The sequence below is a fragment of the Hippocampus bargibanti genome, linkage group LG06 (assembly GCF_051943395.1).
Source record: "Hippocampus bargibanti isolate YZ-2025 linkage group LG06, ASM5194339v1, whole genome shotgun sequence".
NCBI lineage: Eukaryota > Metazoa > Chordata > Actinopteri > Syngnathiformes > Syngnathidae > Hippocampus > Hippocampus bargibanti.
The window spans coordinates 1,125,001-1,141,054 of NC_142739.1; the positions used below are offsets into that span (position 1 = coordinate 1,125,001).

General features: G+C 40.2%; 1 protein-coding gene across 1 annotated transcript in view; it reads right to left on the reverse strand.

The window, feature by feature from the left end:
* Positions 1-16,054, reverse strand: part of vps13b (vacuolar protein sorting 13 homolog B) — a 378,602-nt gene that overhangs the window by 219,352 nt on the left and 143,196 nt on the right. Inside the window, 2 exon segments of the mRNA XM_088999785.1 lie at positions 2,996-3,134; positions 5,794-5,903. Of these exon segments, the coding sequence (XP_088855911.1) occupies positions 2,996-3,134; positions 5,794-5,903 (249 nt within the window).

Here is a 16,054-nt window from a genome sequence, read left to right on the forward strand (position 1 = left end):
CAAGACTCTGTATCCCAAAAAAAACATTCATTAGAGATTAAAATAAAAAAAAGCTACTAAGGGGTTACTTTAACGTGAACCACTTTAAAAAATAATTGTCCGGGTATACATGACGTATATTGATTTCAAACTGCAACAATCGATATTCACACACACACACACACACACACACACACACACACACACACACACACACACACACACACACACACACACACACACACACACACACACACACACACACACACACACACACACACACACACACTAACATAAAAGCTAGTGCTTTTAGTGAATTGTTGCAAGCACACCAGAGAGCAGCGAAGGTGGGCTTTGCTCAAGTGGTTTCGCTACAACCAAAACTAAAATGCGTATTCGTTCAATGTTGTCAACTAATATCCGGATTAATTTTGGCCGTTTTTTTTCTCACGATTTTGGGGAGAAATGTCCATGAAATTTAGAAAATCTTAACTTCCAGGGAAATCCACATGACTTTCATCTCTGGACTAATACACCTATGGCTACACAATATCACCCAGTATGAATTGCCACATCCCAACAACAAAATTGTAATGGGCTGCACACTGACAAAAAAGTATGATGGGATAACGTAACATGAAAACACCCTGTTGTGCAAAGCCCGTGTTCCACATGACAGGGGCCTCTGTTTAATTCAGCCTTGCTCCTTCTACAAATCAGTCGTATTTTTAACATGTACATGATGAAACCAACCACTAAAACCAGAGCGGAAGAAAGACAGTGACATATTTGCCTGCCAAATGCAGAGATTGTTGGTTCTGAGACTTGAGCCGGGCAGCGAGAACACTACATCATGATATCACCTTGCCCTGAGCGCTTTCAGGGGAAATCATCTGCAGTAAGCGGGATGTGTGCGTCTATGTATATTTGCTTGCACATTAACAGGCAGCCGCTAAAAGCCTGGAGGAAAGTCCCCCTTGATTACAATGTACAAATGTAGCTCTGCAGAATGTGTTACCAAAACAGCATCATACTCTCTTTACATCGTAATTTCTACGCATGGCCAGTTGGAGACGGGGTATGCATACTGCAAATGTTTTCAGACATCCTGAGTCATTATGTTTATCCCAAATACAAATGGCCATACATCTGATTTACATGTTTGCGGGGCCAATCTAAGAAATTCAGAGAACTGACACATTTTCCTGTTTTATTCAAGTGAGCACATACACAAAATGAGGCCCGAAACAGCAATGTGATGTCAGGTTTTCATGGCATAAGTTATGTTAAGTGTTAAAGGACAACCAACGTCACTTTTTTGTTTTTTAACTGACATCAGAAAAACGTTTTATAGCATCTAAAATACCCAAAACACGCAGTATGATATTTTTAGTCAAATGCAAAACACCAATAAAAATGACTTAAAGTGTCCAAAATGTGCAAAAAAATTGAGCTGCGAATTGGGCATTTTCAGAAAGTCCCGCCCCCAGTTCGTGACATCACGCCAAGACGTCTTGCATTGCTGGAGAATCAAAACAATGGCTTCAGATTCGGAGAATATGCTTTCTTGTTACACATCCAGTTATGAATATGATTCAAATAGTTCTGAAGAGGAAAGCATACATGTTGGCAATCGATTAAAGAATTATATGTGCCATTTTGAGGCAACATTGGGGGAAAATCTCTCACTCAAAAAAAAGAGGCACAAAATGGCGACCTCCAGTGGCCACCTCCGCTTCCACAGGCTGATAAATTCCTTATATGGAGCTTGGACTCCCTCTTCTGGCGGCTTTTGGGTGCAACACGGTTCTCAGACCAAACATGTATAGCAAAATACATTGACGTGATGGAAGGACGCTACAATGCGTCTTTTTTACGGTCAGGGGGCGGTCCTTTCATGACGTCACATACGGACTCGTCACCAACTCAAAAATAAGACTTCCTGAATATTTGGAACGAGTCGTAAAACGTAAAATATAGCTATATGCGGTGGAATCGTATTAAAATACGCTCAGTAGAAGTCATTTGAAGCCATTTTACAAATTATGGACACAACTTGTCCGGAGACGTCAGTTGTCCTTTAAATTAGACTTTTTTTTCCTCCACAATTGCTGTCAGCGTCCATTGTGTTTTATTACCACAATCATGTGCTGCCTTTTTAAGTTATATCTTTGTTTGAGTGGGCAACCTTTCAAATTCCACCATGACGTCCCTGATCCACTGCTGACATGGATGCTTTGATCCTGTCCTCTTTCATCTAGAACTACTTCATGTCATCACAAAGAGGGTACAGCAAGTCCTGAAGAATGAATGACTCTGTCTTTGTGTTGTCATATTTGTCAGTTTTTTTATTTTTTATTTTTCCCAAGATGGCGGCGCGTGAACAGCCAGCGGCTCCCCTCTCCCGGCAAATTGGTGTTTTCATGTTTATTATGTTTGTTAAAGTCATTATAAGTGTCTTGCATGCTGGGTCTGAGAGGACAGTAATTTCATCTGTGCTGTATGTCATGCATGTTAGCATATTTGACAACAAAGCTGACTTTGACTTTAATCAAAGTTTGATTTGATCTGCAATGCATCAAGGGCATTGCCAAAAAGGTGGAATCTGGACCACCAGGGGTAGCATTTTAAAGCAAGCTACGATAGTGATGGCTTTTCACTTAAGATGCTGCCAATGTCCGCCTCTACCTCCCTCGGGCAGATTCCACCAAGTTTGGAATTTATTTATGTTTTTACAAATTCAGTCTTGTATCTATTTGATGATGTTGTTGATGATGTTGTTGATGACTGGAAACAAATTCCTTGTGTGTCCTACATACTTGGCAATAAAGATGATTCTGATTCAGATTCTGATGTTGGTTTGTTCATATTAGGATCCGTTATCACAGTTGCTCGTCATGGCATTTGTGACAATCGCAAGACAAGACGGTCTGATGGTCATACAAAACAGTAGTCGAAAATACAAATACAAAAATGCAGGTCGCATTGGGGTATTTTTGGTGATGAGTAAGATTACCTGTGACAGTCTTGGTTTTGACAGGGCTGCTCGCATAGTCAGAAGCTTGATTAGAGGACTGCTTGACCAATGGTGTGCTGCCTACTGATACGTCATCCTCTCGCCGTTTTGCCAAGGGAACTGGACCTGGACCTTGATTCTGCAATGGAATTTAAGAGATTAGCTGCTATCAGCTATCCAGAAAGTTGCTGAAAAGTGGTGTCACTTGAATTAGGACCAAAATGAACCTAAAGGTTGTTCATAGGTTCCTGTTCAATCATAGTTTGCATCATCATTCAATGGTATTGTTCACTTCTGTAAGTATTACATTCCAGAAATAAGAACCTTATTCACCCCGGGGAAAAGACAGGAAGCAGAGCAGGAGGTAGCAGAGCTGAAGATGTTGAGGTTTTCTTTGGGAGTGACCAGGTTGGATAGGATCAGGAATGAGTACATTAGAGGGACAACTCGTATTAGAGGCTTTGGAGAGAAAGTCAGAGAAGCCAGACTGAGATGGTTTGGACATGTTCTGAGGAGAGAGAGTGACTATATCGGGAGAAGGATGCTGAGTCTTGAACTGCCAGGCAGGAGACCGAGAGGAAGACCGAAGAGGAGGTTTATGGATGTGGTCAAAGAGGACATGAAGGTAGCTGGTGTGAGAGAAAAGGATGCACAAAACCGGGATAGATGGAGAACACTGATTTGCTGAAGGGAAAAGCCAAAAGGAAAAGATGATCGGTTTAATTCGTGGAAGTTTTCATCACTCAGCACAAGTTAAGTGAACTCCCTGCTACACACATTCAACCAATCACAGCTGCAACCAGCAGTCAGATGTGTTGTTTAAAGTAACTTAGAAATAGCATAGAAATGTTGACAGACGTACGAAACATTTGCCAAATGAGGAAATACTTCCATCATGCCTGGAACTCAATGCAGTTTGAATAGATCAAGGCAAATCTATACAGATGTCAGCCATCTGAAAGACTCTTGTTTTTTTCTGTTTTGTTTTAAATAAAAAAAATATATAAAACTGGTGTAAATAAATGTATTGTAAAGGTGTACTTCCATGTATTAAGATTGGCTATAATTTGCAACATCTCCACATTGTGGAACTGCCATCTAGGAACCCCTGCACACTAGGTGAGTGTCAAGTGAAATTCTGGCGCATCGGTTGGTATGCAGCCGCCCAAAGCATAATCAACAACAGAAGTATGTAAGATCATGTCAAATTGAAATTCCAAAAAAAAAGTTAATGACAAGTGAAAAGGGGAAATCTGTCTCCTCTCCGTGTGGCACGTTATAAAGTACAAAACACAACAATACAGACTGCATATTGTTGTGCAACAATTGTTGTATTTTGAACCATCAAGCAAGAATGTGATCAAATTCCGGTCCTCAGGTCCAAAAGGCTTATTAAGTGTTGTGAGAACGAATCATGATGGAAAACAGTCGGCTTGTCCGAGCTTTTTGGAAGTTATTGTTACTGAGCATCAAATTCAGTTGTATAAACAGTTAAAGGACAACCGACGTCTCCGGACAAGTTGTGTCCATAATTTGTAAAATGGCTTCAAATTACTTCTACTGAGCGTATTTTAATAAGATTCCATCGCATATAGCTATATTTTACGTTTTAAGACTCGCGCTGAACATTCAGGAAGTCTTGTTTTTGAGTTGGCGACGAGTCCTCACGTGACGTCACTGAAGGAACGCCCCTGACCGGAAAAAAAAGGACACATTGTAGCAGCCCTTCCATCGCGTCAATGCTTGTTTGGTCTGAAAACCTCGTGTTGCACCAGAAAGAGCCAGAAGAGGGCGTCCAAGCTCCATGTAAGGAATTTATCAGCCTGTGGAAACCTGTGGATTCATTCCTCACAGGAGCTCGGTGGCCATTTTCTACCTCTTTTTGGGTGAGACATTTCCCCCCAATGTTGCCTCAAAATGGCACGGAATAAATTCTTTAATCGATTGCCAACATGTATGCTTTTCTCTTCAGAACTATTTGAATCATATTCATAACTTTATGTGTACCAAGAAAGCATATTCCCCGAATCTGAAGCCATTGTTTTGATTCACAAGAAATGCAAGACGTCTTGGCGTGACGTCACGAACTGGGGGCGGGACTTTCTGAAAATGCCCAATTCGCAGCTCAATTTTTTGCAGATTTTGGACACTTTAACTCATTTTTATTGGTGTTTTGCATTTGAATAAAAATATCATCCTGTGTGTTTTGGGTATTTTAGATGCTATAAAACGTTTTTTTTTATGTCAGTTAGGAAACAAAAAAGTGACGTCGGTTGTCCTTTAAAAGGATTTGTAAGTCATAGGTACTTGAGTTTTATGCGACTTCCCAACTTCAAAGGCATCGTGGTTTGTTTAAGTGGAGCGAGACTAACAAAATAAGAATTACGTTCTTCAGGGTGACGATTGTTTTTACTCTGCATTTGACAAATGAATCAGAATAAGAAAGCCTTGAATAGTCCCACAATGGGGAAATGTGCAGTCCCATGCACTAAGATCTTGAATGTTGAATTCTTGTCCATGTGCCACTTTTGTTATGTCCATGTCTTTTATCTACAGAATGCCAGAGTAAATTATGTTCATCTCACGAACCTCATTTTAACAAAAGAGCTGTTCAGAAAAATATGTGTAGCGTGTCCTTCAAATTAAGTTAACATGAACAATAATACAAGGCCTAAAAAAAAAACCTCCCATACCAAAATATACTCACACTAGAGGGAGCGCAACAGCATTTATCAACACAAATAAAGATGAAAAAAAAGCTTTAAAAATAAAAACCAACTACAAGAGGCATCTCACACCTGCTGATGTTGTCTGCTGCTCCCTCTATGAGGCTGATGCAGAAGCCACGTACAGATGATTGGGTCAACGTTGATCGATATACCGTGGACACTGGCCAAGAGAACTGCACCTAGACACATAGAAAGCGGAAGACAATCAGTTTCCAGGAGTGCTATTTCCACAAAAGTGCTCAAATGACATGCAACAATTTGAGTCTGAATGTGAAAAAAAAAGAATGAAATCATGATCAAAGGTGGAGCATGCTTGTTCGACTCTCACTGTTCTCCGTGTGACCCACATATCTTGAGCATATAAAGCTGTTTATTGGAGAGGAGAGCAGCAAGGACTATTTTTCCTCCAAATGCACTGTTCAAAGAGGTAGCACTCTAAGCCAATGATAACATTTTCTTCCGATAAATTTCTATGAAACTTGAAACTTTGGCTATGTTTTGGTTTACTCTTAAATAATAATCTTGAGCAACAATAAGTGAGCCCTGAGGTAATGCGTTAGGATCCTATCAATAATGATTCCCATGCCGGCAGGATTAGTGCAGGCTCTCTGGCGTGCCGTGGAATGTCCCCAGCATGACGACAGGAGGATGTTTTAGCTCTCGCAGCAGGACTTTCAAGAAATTTAATGGTACTTTGGACAAGACCCCAATCTGCTGTTTTAGGGCCCGAGGCAAAGGAGAATCAGTGTGAGTGCACGCATGTGCGCGCACGTGTGCGTGCATGCATGCCAGACCGTAGAAGCCTGATTGTTTGCCGTCTTGCAGATGTGACAATCACACACACACATGCAGGCACGTGCGCGCACACGGCGTGCACACATGGACGTGCGACATGAGACAACCTTTTTTATTTATTTGTAGTTTTTTTTTTAATTATAGCATATTGATGTCAAAAATGTACATTAAATGAAGGCTTCACCTTTACAATGTTCAGTCAATTGTAATGCCATTTGTATGTGTTTATGGCAAGGAAGTTGTGATTGACTGAAATTATGTGCAAAGCAAAATGTTTGAGTACTGACAGTGACAGACAATACAATTAGAAGGGTACTACAAGTAGGCATTTTGTTTTTGTGTCAAATAATAGAAAATGAAACAAAAAAAATGTTTTCCTCAAGTCAAACTAAGAATGATTTTATTGTTTCATCTATCTTCTGACATAGTTTACTTTCCAGCAGTTCTCTTGAAATGTTTCCCCTCGCACCTCTCAAATGTATTGTGTCCTTAACAACAGCTTCTCTGGCAGCCATCCCTAATTCAAATCTATTCCATAAACCACCCTTGTGTTCTCCCATCCATCTTCCACCCCTCCTTCCCTTGTACCACAACCTCCACGTCACATTACCATTACAATTTCTCACTTCACCATCCAGATTGCTGTCATCCTCCATTTTGCACTACTTTTTCCACCTTCAGTCTTCTTTTGTCACCATGCATCCACTCTCGCCTTTTCCTAAATAGGAATCATAATCTCAGCCCTGTGGCTTGAACTCCTACACCACAATGCGGCTGCCTAATAAGACTTGGCTTTAGGTATAGTGCTAGAAGCCAACTTCTACTAGTTTCATCATCGACCAGAACAGCGTGAGCAAGAAAGAACCCAAAAGGCAATGAATGAGCTGCATAGTGACGATGTATTGCGTAATTAACTTGAAATCTAGGGCTTGGGTGAAAACTCGACGGGATAAAGCGCAATTGTGAGTCACGTCGCAAGTCAACATCATCGCCATCAACCAACCGGTTTGATTTATTAGTACAGAGATAAATGAGCACACAAAATATGCATCGTGTGTACTATTATCACAACCAAAGAAGTTTATCTGCTGTCAAGACACCAGAACACAAATGGAATACAGCTGCAGATGCAAGAAAAAGCATGGAACACCATTTAAATGACCTCAATTTCTATAGAAATATTGTAGGTGTTAAATGGGATCAAGATTTAAGTCACAACAATAGACCTCATGTCACAGTAAGGTGAACAATTGTAGGGATTCCTGCTGTGGAGTTCATGTCAAAGCATTTTCTTGTATTGGGATAAAATCAGAATCAGAAAGCCGTTAATAGTCCCACAACGGGGAAATTTGCAGTCCACAGCAGCAATTTGAAACGGGATGGGGGGGGGGGGTGAAAACATTAAAAAACTAAGTTGTCATGATCTGGTTGGCGAACAACGGGGGGCGTTGTCGGCCCCGCCTGCACCTGCACAGGTGCTGGTCGTCCCGATCAGATTGGCGACCAACGGGTAGCGACGTCAGCCCTGCCTGGAGCCTCGCAGGTGCTGGTCGTTTTAATCACTGATACTTAAAAGGACACCCGGCACGACCATCCGGTGTCGGTTCATTGTTTGCTGCATGTTTGTTGCATGCTTTGTATGTATTGTGTATGCATGTGTTTGTTTAACCTTGGCAGAGTTTTACTTTTGGTCTTCTTTTGATACTTTGTATTTTTCCTGTTCAGATGATTTTGATGTTTTACATTTTGTTCCTGCTGACCTTTATTTTAATACAATTTGTCAAACAACGTCCTGCTCCCTCCTGCCTGCTTTTTGGGATCCGCACCCGCCAACACCACCTCGCAAACCGTGCCAAAAGTATTCTTAGCATAATACAAATGTCAGAGGACTTAAATGTATACTGTAACGGTGCAAAAATGTTTAATAAAGAACTGATTTTTCACTAAATAACTAAAGTTGCTTACTGATATAGAAAAAAAGTTCAATATATCCTCCATTCTGTCATATGGCCTGAGGTAATTTCTCTTGAGCCAAATGGATTTCACCATTGCAAACACACAGTTGGAATTGAAATAAACTTTTATGATGATAAAAAGTGGCACAAAATTGGCTTCGATGCGTGTTAGAATTGACAAATTGCACAATGGGAATTCAGTAATACAAATAAAACATTTTTTGTTGCTGTTTTAATGTCAGAGAGCAGTTGGGAATTAAGTCCTGAGAGAAAAGTAGTGCCACAGGCACCATCTATCAATGACCAAACAAAGTAAAAATGAATGAATGCAAATGAACATTTTCGCCAGACCTTTTATATATATGAATAGCAGTTTGGATTATTGATGAATTTTAAACTGTGTGCATCTGATCTCAATGATTGCAAATCAACATGGGTGGTGTGTGAACAGTTGACATTTAAAAATATTAAAAAAAAACTCCATAAACAATCTTGGATAGGAGGCGAAACGTCCGACACCTTCAAAAAGTACAGATGACGGCCGAAGAAACCTTCTCATCGATGGACCACTCCTGTACGACTGAGAGCTTACACAGACCTCCATAAACAATGTTTTTTTTTTCAATTGAAAATGTGTCCAAGTGTTCAAAGGAATCATTTTCTTTTTCTTAAAGTGCAAACAATTATATCTGTACTAATGTCACCGAAACACAGAGACACAATATTTGTAGACGTGCCATTTAGGACTTTGAAGACCCAGGCTATTAACACAACTGTTCTCGTTCCATCACTGTGTAGACACAGCAGCCCGAGAACGACAGTTCCTTTGAAGAAGGCAGCATCATAGAACATGCTTAGGGGGCAACCTCAGCAGGACACTAACTGTTGTTTTCTCTGCTCTAACAGGGCGGCATATGGGTAATTACAGAAAGTGATGACAATGATAACAAATGTGTTTTTCTTACTTCATAAATTATTCCTCGAGAAAACACGAGTGAACTGCACTGTGTATGTGCAGACATACGAGCACGCACTTACCTTGACTCACCCACAATGGACCTATTAATGTCAAGGGTGATTTTTTTCCCTCTCCAAAGGCTTAAGACCAGTAGACTTAAAAGAGAGTGTAGGGCTGCTTGGTGTTGTTTTACAGCTAACTGACATCAGGCTGCTCCCAGGCTGAGCCCATGTTGAATCATGAGACCGGACGGACTAAAGCAAGGCCCCGAAGACAAAATGTAATGCATATTGTCATGATTTCTTTTTGACTCCACAAATGCTTCACATATTTTCCAGTGTATAAGGCGTACCAAAAAGCTGTTATTTTCTTCAAAAGTTGACCCTGCGCCTTATATGCAGCTGCACCTTATACGTGAAGTAATGTTGGGTCGCAACAGGTCTCACAACTACTGTCACCAGCCACGGACTCCATTTCCCCATGTAGAAATAGTGCGCTGTCCATTCTAAAATGTAACCCCAGCCTCTACTGTAGCGCCTTATAATGCGGTCTGTCGTATATGTGGAAACTCTTTTAAACATCAGTCATTGGAAATATGCCTTATGGTACGATGCGCCATATATATGCAAAATATGGTAATTCGTATCAACCATCTACAAGGCATATATTCTTGTTATGTATTTATATCACATAGAATGTCTTACGTTACAATGCAAAGTCTGTGGACAGGATCAAATTCCCCAGAGTGGAGAACGTCACAGGTGAAAAAGGGCCCAAACCTAAATAGGCCACAACATCAAAACTACAGGGCCATGACCCAACCATCAACGTTCCAGACGGGCAAAAATAAGACATGCCCCCCGGCCCCTCAACCGCTCATCAAGAAGAAGGGGGAGTATATGTGTTTCGGCCAGCTAATCGCCCCCTCAAAATTGGTTCATTATTGGACATGAGGCAGTGCTGGGACTATGTGTCTAGCTACTCCAACCGAAAATAAATAAATATAACCCAGCTCACGTCAGTTAGATGACTTGTGACAGGTTTAGTTAATTTCGAAGCCAAGTAGCAAAACAAAACATTACGCAAGCGTGCAGGGCCCATGCTGCCTTTAATTGCTTTTCCGATGAGCTCATAACTTGAAGGTGTCCTGGAGCGAGCCATGCACTTCGACAGGTGTTCCTCTCGTTTGAGTCGGTGTGAGTGTCGGTAACTATAAATGTATGTGTGTGTTTATGTGCATTGTATGCACTTGACAGACCGGGAGCTGCTGGCACTGCACACAAATGACTCAGCTGTGTGTGGGTGGATGTAAGAACGGTATGTTCATTTTTTTTAAAGAGAATATGTACATCTTTGTCAAAATATGTTTGTGTTTCTATTTTCATTTACAATAAGACGATGGAGAGGGATAAAAAACAAACAACAGAACTCTACAATAAAAGAATGCGTACATGAACCAGCTTCTACTCAAAATCACTGTTTTCTGTTTCCATGAGGGGCTGTGATGCGACGGCAATAGTATCGTAGGAGTCAGAGACTCAGGAAGAACACGCTTTGATTTGACTGAACACCTGGCGATATTGTGCATGTGTACACCTGCTTGTTTGGCAAAGGTAGTCGGAGCGATGATTAACTTGTTCATGTACTTCAACGAGTGAAAAAAAAGACGTCAGTGAAAAAAAATACTTAAGTGAGGCAATTTCTGACAAAGGAAAGACATACGTTTAGATAGTGGAAAAGAAGCTAATGCAGTGATAGTGAAAATAAACAGATGGCCTATCTAAAACAGGGAATATGTTAAAGTTAATGGGCCCGTCCGTATCTGTATGATTTACGGGATTACTATAATCAGTATACGCTGCTATGTACAGCGAAGTAGTCACATTACATACAGCAAGACGAGATGATGCAGTAAAATGTCCCTGCGTGTATGTGCACGCAAGTGCTTGAGCTTGTGAACAGCTTTTTCGAGTGGTTTTCATCGTGTATTAGTCGAGCTATGTTATCAGTGAAATAAAAAATCACAGATGGGAAAAGTATCAGATATAAAATCGAAAACAAATTATGTGCTGGGTAAAATAGCAAACATGTTCAAAATGTGAGACAAAGCAACACAATGTGATGACAAACACTCAAAGGAAAGACAACAACAGATCTGCAAAACTATGAGAATTGGCTGATGAAAATATCGGAGAGGTACATCACTGTAGTTCAGTGTGTGTGTGTGTGTGTGTGTGTGTGTGTGTGTGTGTGTGTGTGTGTGTGTGTGTGTGTGTGTGTGTGTGTGTGTGTGCATTTATATATACTGTATATATACTGTACATATCGTGAGACCTCAGCTTACGAACTTAATTGGTTCCCAGACAGAGTGTGTAAGCCAAAAAGTGTGTATCACAAAAAAAAATTCCCATAGGAAACCATTAAAATGGGAATAATCAGTTCTCGGGTTTCCATAAAATATACTTTTCAACTAAATAAGCCTTAAAACTACACACACCATACCTTATTCTATGTATAATACATGCGCTATTGTATTGTAATGAAAGAAATACACTGCACTGTAAAATAAAGTCACTTTTTTTACATTTGTGATGGTCATTGATGGCTCTTAATTGACACCTGTTGCTTTCTGACTTGTAAGGTCTTATGAAACTGAGGCATCACATTATCATTCATCATGAACTCCTGAATGGCCTGCTTCTGCTTGTCCTCTCGAAGGCAAATCAAATTCTCTGTGTTGATGACCTCATTATGGTCAACAACAAGCTCATCAATGTCATCTGGATCCACTTCGAGTCCCGTAGGTGCTGGCAGAGATTTTCGTACAACAAAGGGCGCGAGTCCGATGATTCCACGGACGCGGAATAAAACACGACAAAAGAAGGCGGGCGGGGCCAATAAAATGGCACACTCGCGATCGGAAACCGGAAAGCAACAAACTTACGCGATCGCGTCTAACAATCACCTCGTGCAAAGCAACCTGTTGGACTTGCCAGCACAAGACACAGCGCGGCGCTTTCGTCGTAATCATGTCACTGGTGAGGTGACAGCGACTCGTTGAAATGAAATGAAATTGAAGTGTCGCGAGTGGCGGCCCCGCCCCAGCTGTCAACTCGCACGTTACAATTTCGGTGTCATTAGTCACGTGAAAGCGTGACTAATGACATGCTGTTCCGGTGTGTGTGAAAACACCAGCTCTGATTGGCTTACCATAACATATGACTCTACCCTTTAGCCAATCACAATCTTGCCAGGGGGTGCATTCAAGTGTAGCAACACAGAAACGTTGGCAAGTGTTTGTCCCTGCTCATTCAGTTGGACAATGCTTTCCAAACAGCCTCAAGGCATAAGAAGTTGTGCGCTATTCTCGAACCTGAACGCACCCCAAGTCTTGGATGACAAATAAACAGAGCAGAGTAGACGAGTACGGCTCGTAGTTTCTTCAATTTATTCATAGTAACGTACCACATTTGACTCTCGGTATACCCAATGCCGACCGAAAAATAAGTGGGTATACGTCGTATACCGTGGTGTACCCTCGACTACACCTCTGGGTCGTAGAAAGTTACTCTCAGGGAAGTGACACACAGCGTGAGAGATTTATCAGGCTGAGATTCACATGACAGCCGCGGTGTGCACATGTGACGCCACAAACGCACCCCTGAACACGACTGAACACGAACCTGTGGTGTTTTTTTGCGCTCCTATAATAGTAAAATTATCTGCAAAAAGATCATCGGAGGCGATCCACGTGTGAATTCAGAGAGAGGGGGTGTGGAAAGCTGTGACGGCTCGAGCGCTGTTCGGTCGTGTGCTTTCGCCGAAGACCCGAAGCTCACTCCGCCAGATCCGAAGATCACTCTGCCAGCCGTGGTGAAAAGTAGTGCGTATTTCAAGGTTTAATATATATATATATAATTTAATGTACATTTTTTACAACAATATGCTATAATTAAAAACTATGTCTTTGAAAAGAACACATGGTTAAAAAACAGACACATACGATGACAAACAGAATATAGATATTGTAATTCATTAATTCCCATGGCCATTTCTAGAATGATTTGAAAGATATCCTCATGTGAATAATGAAATGTATGGGAATATTTTTTCCATTAAATGGTGAGCAGTTGTGAGGCCAGATGAGAGGTTAGAAGAGGTAGTTCAGCAGGTCAGCCGATATTTATGGGAAGCACCATCCTTATCACATATCCTCTTTTATTGCCAATTCCAAGCCTTCAGAAATGAACAATCACTCTCTGCGTTAAAAAAAAATGCTCGAACACGGCCCCTTCTTGTACCCCTAATGAAACAAGCGGCATGGATTTGGAGGATATTCTATTAGCTGTTATCTTACTTATGTCCTCGTGGTACTTTTTTTGGCTAAGGCCACAAACATAGTCTGTTTATGTCTTTCTCAGTTCATGTCACACTAATGTAAAACTCAAGTCATGACCTGGCTCTTGTCAGCAAGATAGCTCGTCTTCTTAATGAGGGACAAAGCAGACAAGGGCCTGATTGCATGAATGTATCATTACCGCATCCATCATAGATATAAAGTGCACTGTGTGAACTTTAAAATCAGCTCCAGTGTAATATCAGGGAAATGAAGGAGATATTTCTGAGTTCATTCAAATAAACAGACTTCTGCTTCTGCTGCTGAATTTCGACAGAAAGACAGAATTTTGCATCATTACCGTGAAAAGTCCTTATCGCAGCTATTCTTCAGCCAGCTTTTGGGCTTTCACTACAGTTCAAGCTCAGTTCTTTAGGTTTATCATGATGGGTGAGGGAGTGGCTTAATGCTTTGATGTCTGTCATTAACTGAGGCTTCTTCTGTGTTTTTTTTATCAAGTTAATACAAATTAATTTAGATAGATCGATAGATTAATAGATTTACAAATTTCCCTTCATGGAACAATCAATTAAAGAAACACACACAAAGATAGTGTCAGATGAGCAGAATGTCACACCGTCCTTCCCGGTATCCACACATTAATAAGTGCCATTTTCTATTTCGATGATCTCATTGTTGAACTGTTTTTCTAACAGATAGCACAATTGGCCACAAGTGAAAACCTCTCACAATGTAATGGAATCCACATAGGAATGCAAAGATAATCGTGTTAAATCTCATATTGTCATGTATGTATGATTGTGTCTACATTGCATCAGAATGACAGCCGTTTCTAATCATCTGTCTGTTTTAACCTTGACCTATGTTCTGTTCAAAGAAATTTTCTCAGGGAGTAATTTATGACAGAGTTCCCCCAAATGAATACAATAAGATATAAAATAGCCAGTTACTCAATAATGTCGACAGAGTAATTGTGTAAACCAATAAAAATTGGATGTAGTCAAAGTTAAAACATGCTGTATTAGTTATTATTATTATTATTATTATTATTATCCATCCATTTTCCGTACGGCTTATTCCTCATTAGGGTCACAGGGGTGCTGGAGCCAATCTCAGCTATCTGCGGGCATTATTATTATTATTATTATTATTATTATTATTATTATTATTGGGGGAGTATTAAAAATGTACAAGAAATGTTTTGGGGATATGAGAAACACTGTGATGCAGACAGACTGGCCCTCATGGGGGAGCAAGCGCAGTAATCTTAGTGCACTAATCTTAGCGCACTAAAGTAAAATGAAAGGTTTATTTATGAGTTGGTCTGGAACAATCAAAAGCCTTATGAAAGCATAAAAAGGAAAAACAATCCAGAGACACATGTACAACAAAAATAAATGTGTACAGCAGAGAGATGTTGGATAAATTGTGTAGTTTTAATGCAACATAATTATTATTCTTGAGTATTAATGTTACGCTAAACTGAACTGCATCTTGCTTAATACAGTAAAGTCTCGTTATATCGATATCGGATATATCGATAGTCCCGGTTATATCGATACTATTTCTATGCACGCACGGAGAAAATTACATGCGCGCAGGGTCGGATATATCGATAGTCCCGGTTATATCGATATTTTTTCGGACTCCCTTGAATATCGATATAACGAGACTTTACTGTACTTGCATTCATCAAGCAATACATGCATGTTGCGTTCTATTTTATGTTTTTTAACTCCACGCCAACAATAAATTGGCATCAGGTAGTCACATGACCACATTTTGATGGAGACCCGTCAAAATCACTTACAAGTGCCTCGTTTTTCACATTTTAGAAAACGATAAACAGTTTATTGCTTGTCTGTCTTTCAAACATTTGACAGATTTCAATATTTAACTTTATAATTGTTTTATTCTAAATGATACTGTTGAGCAATATCTATATTTGCAGATCATATTATAGATCGTTATTTGTATTCTATTTGGCATCCATGCTCTGATTAAAAAAAAAATTATATTACTCAAAGAAGTTACTCTGTACTTGATTGTTTGTTTCTACTTTTAACTTTTACTTCTTGGGTTATTTTACCCACCTCAAGATGTTTTACATTTATTTCAAGTGAGGTCACACAATTTGTCATAGCATTTCACAAAATCATGAAGTCATTTTCATCCATCCCTTTGCTCAGATGCTGCGTGAGCCTGCTAAAATGGCATACAACTGCAAATTCAAAAGAAACCGCATGTTAATTGCAACAACATTTC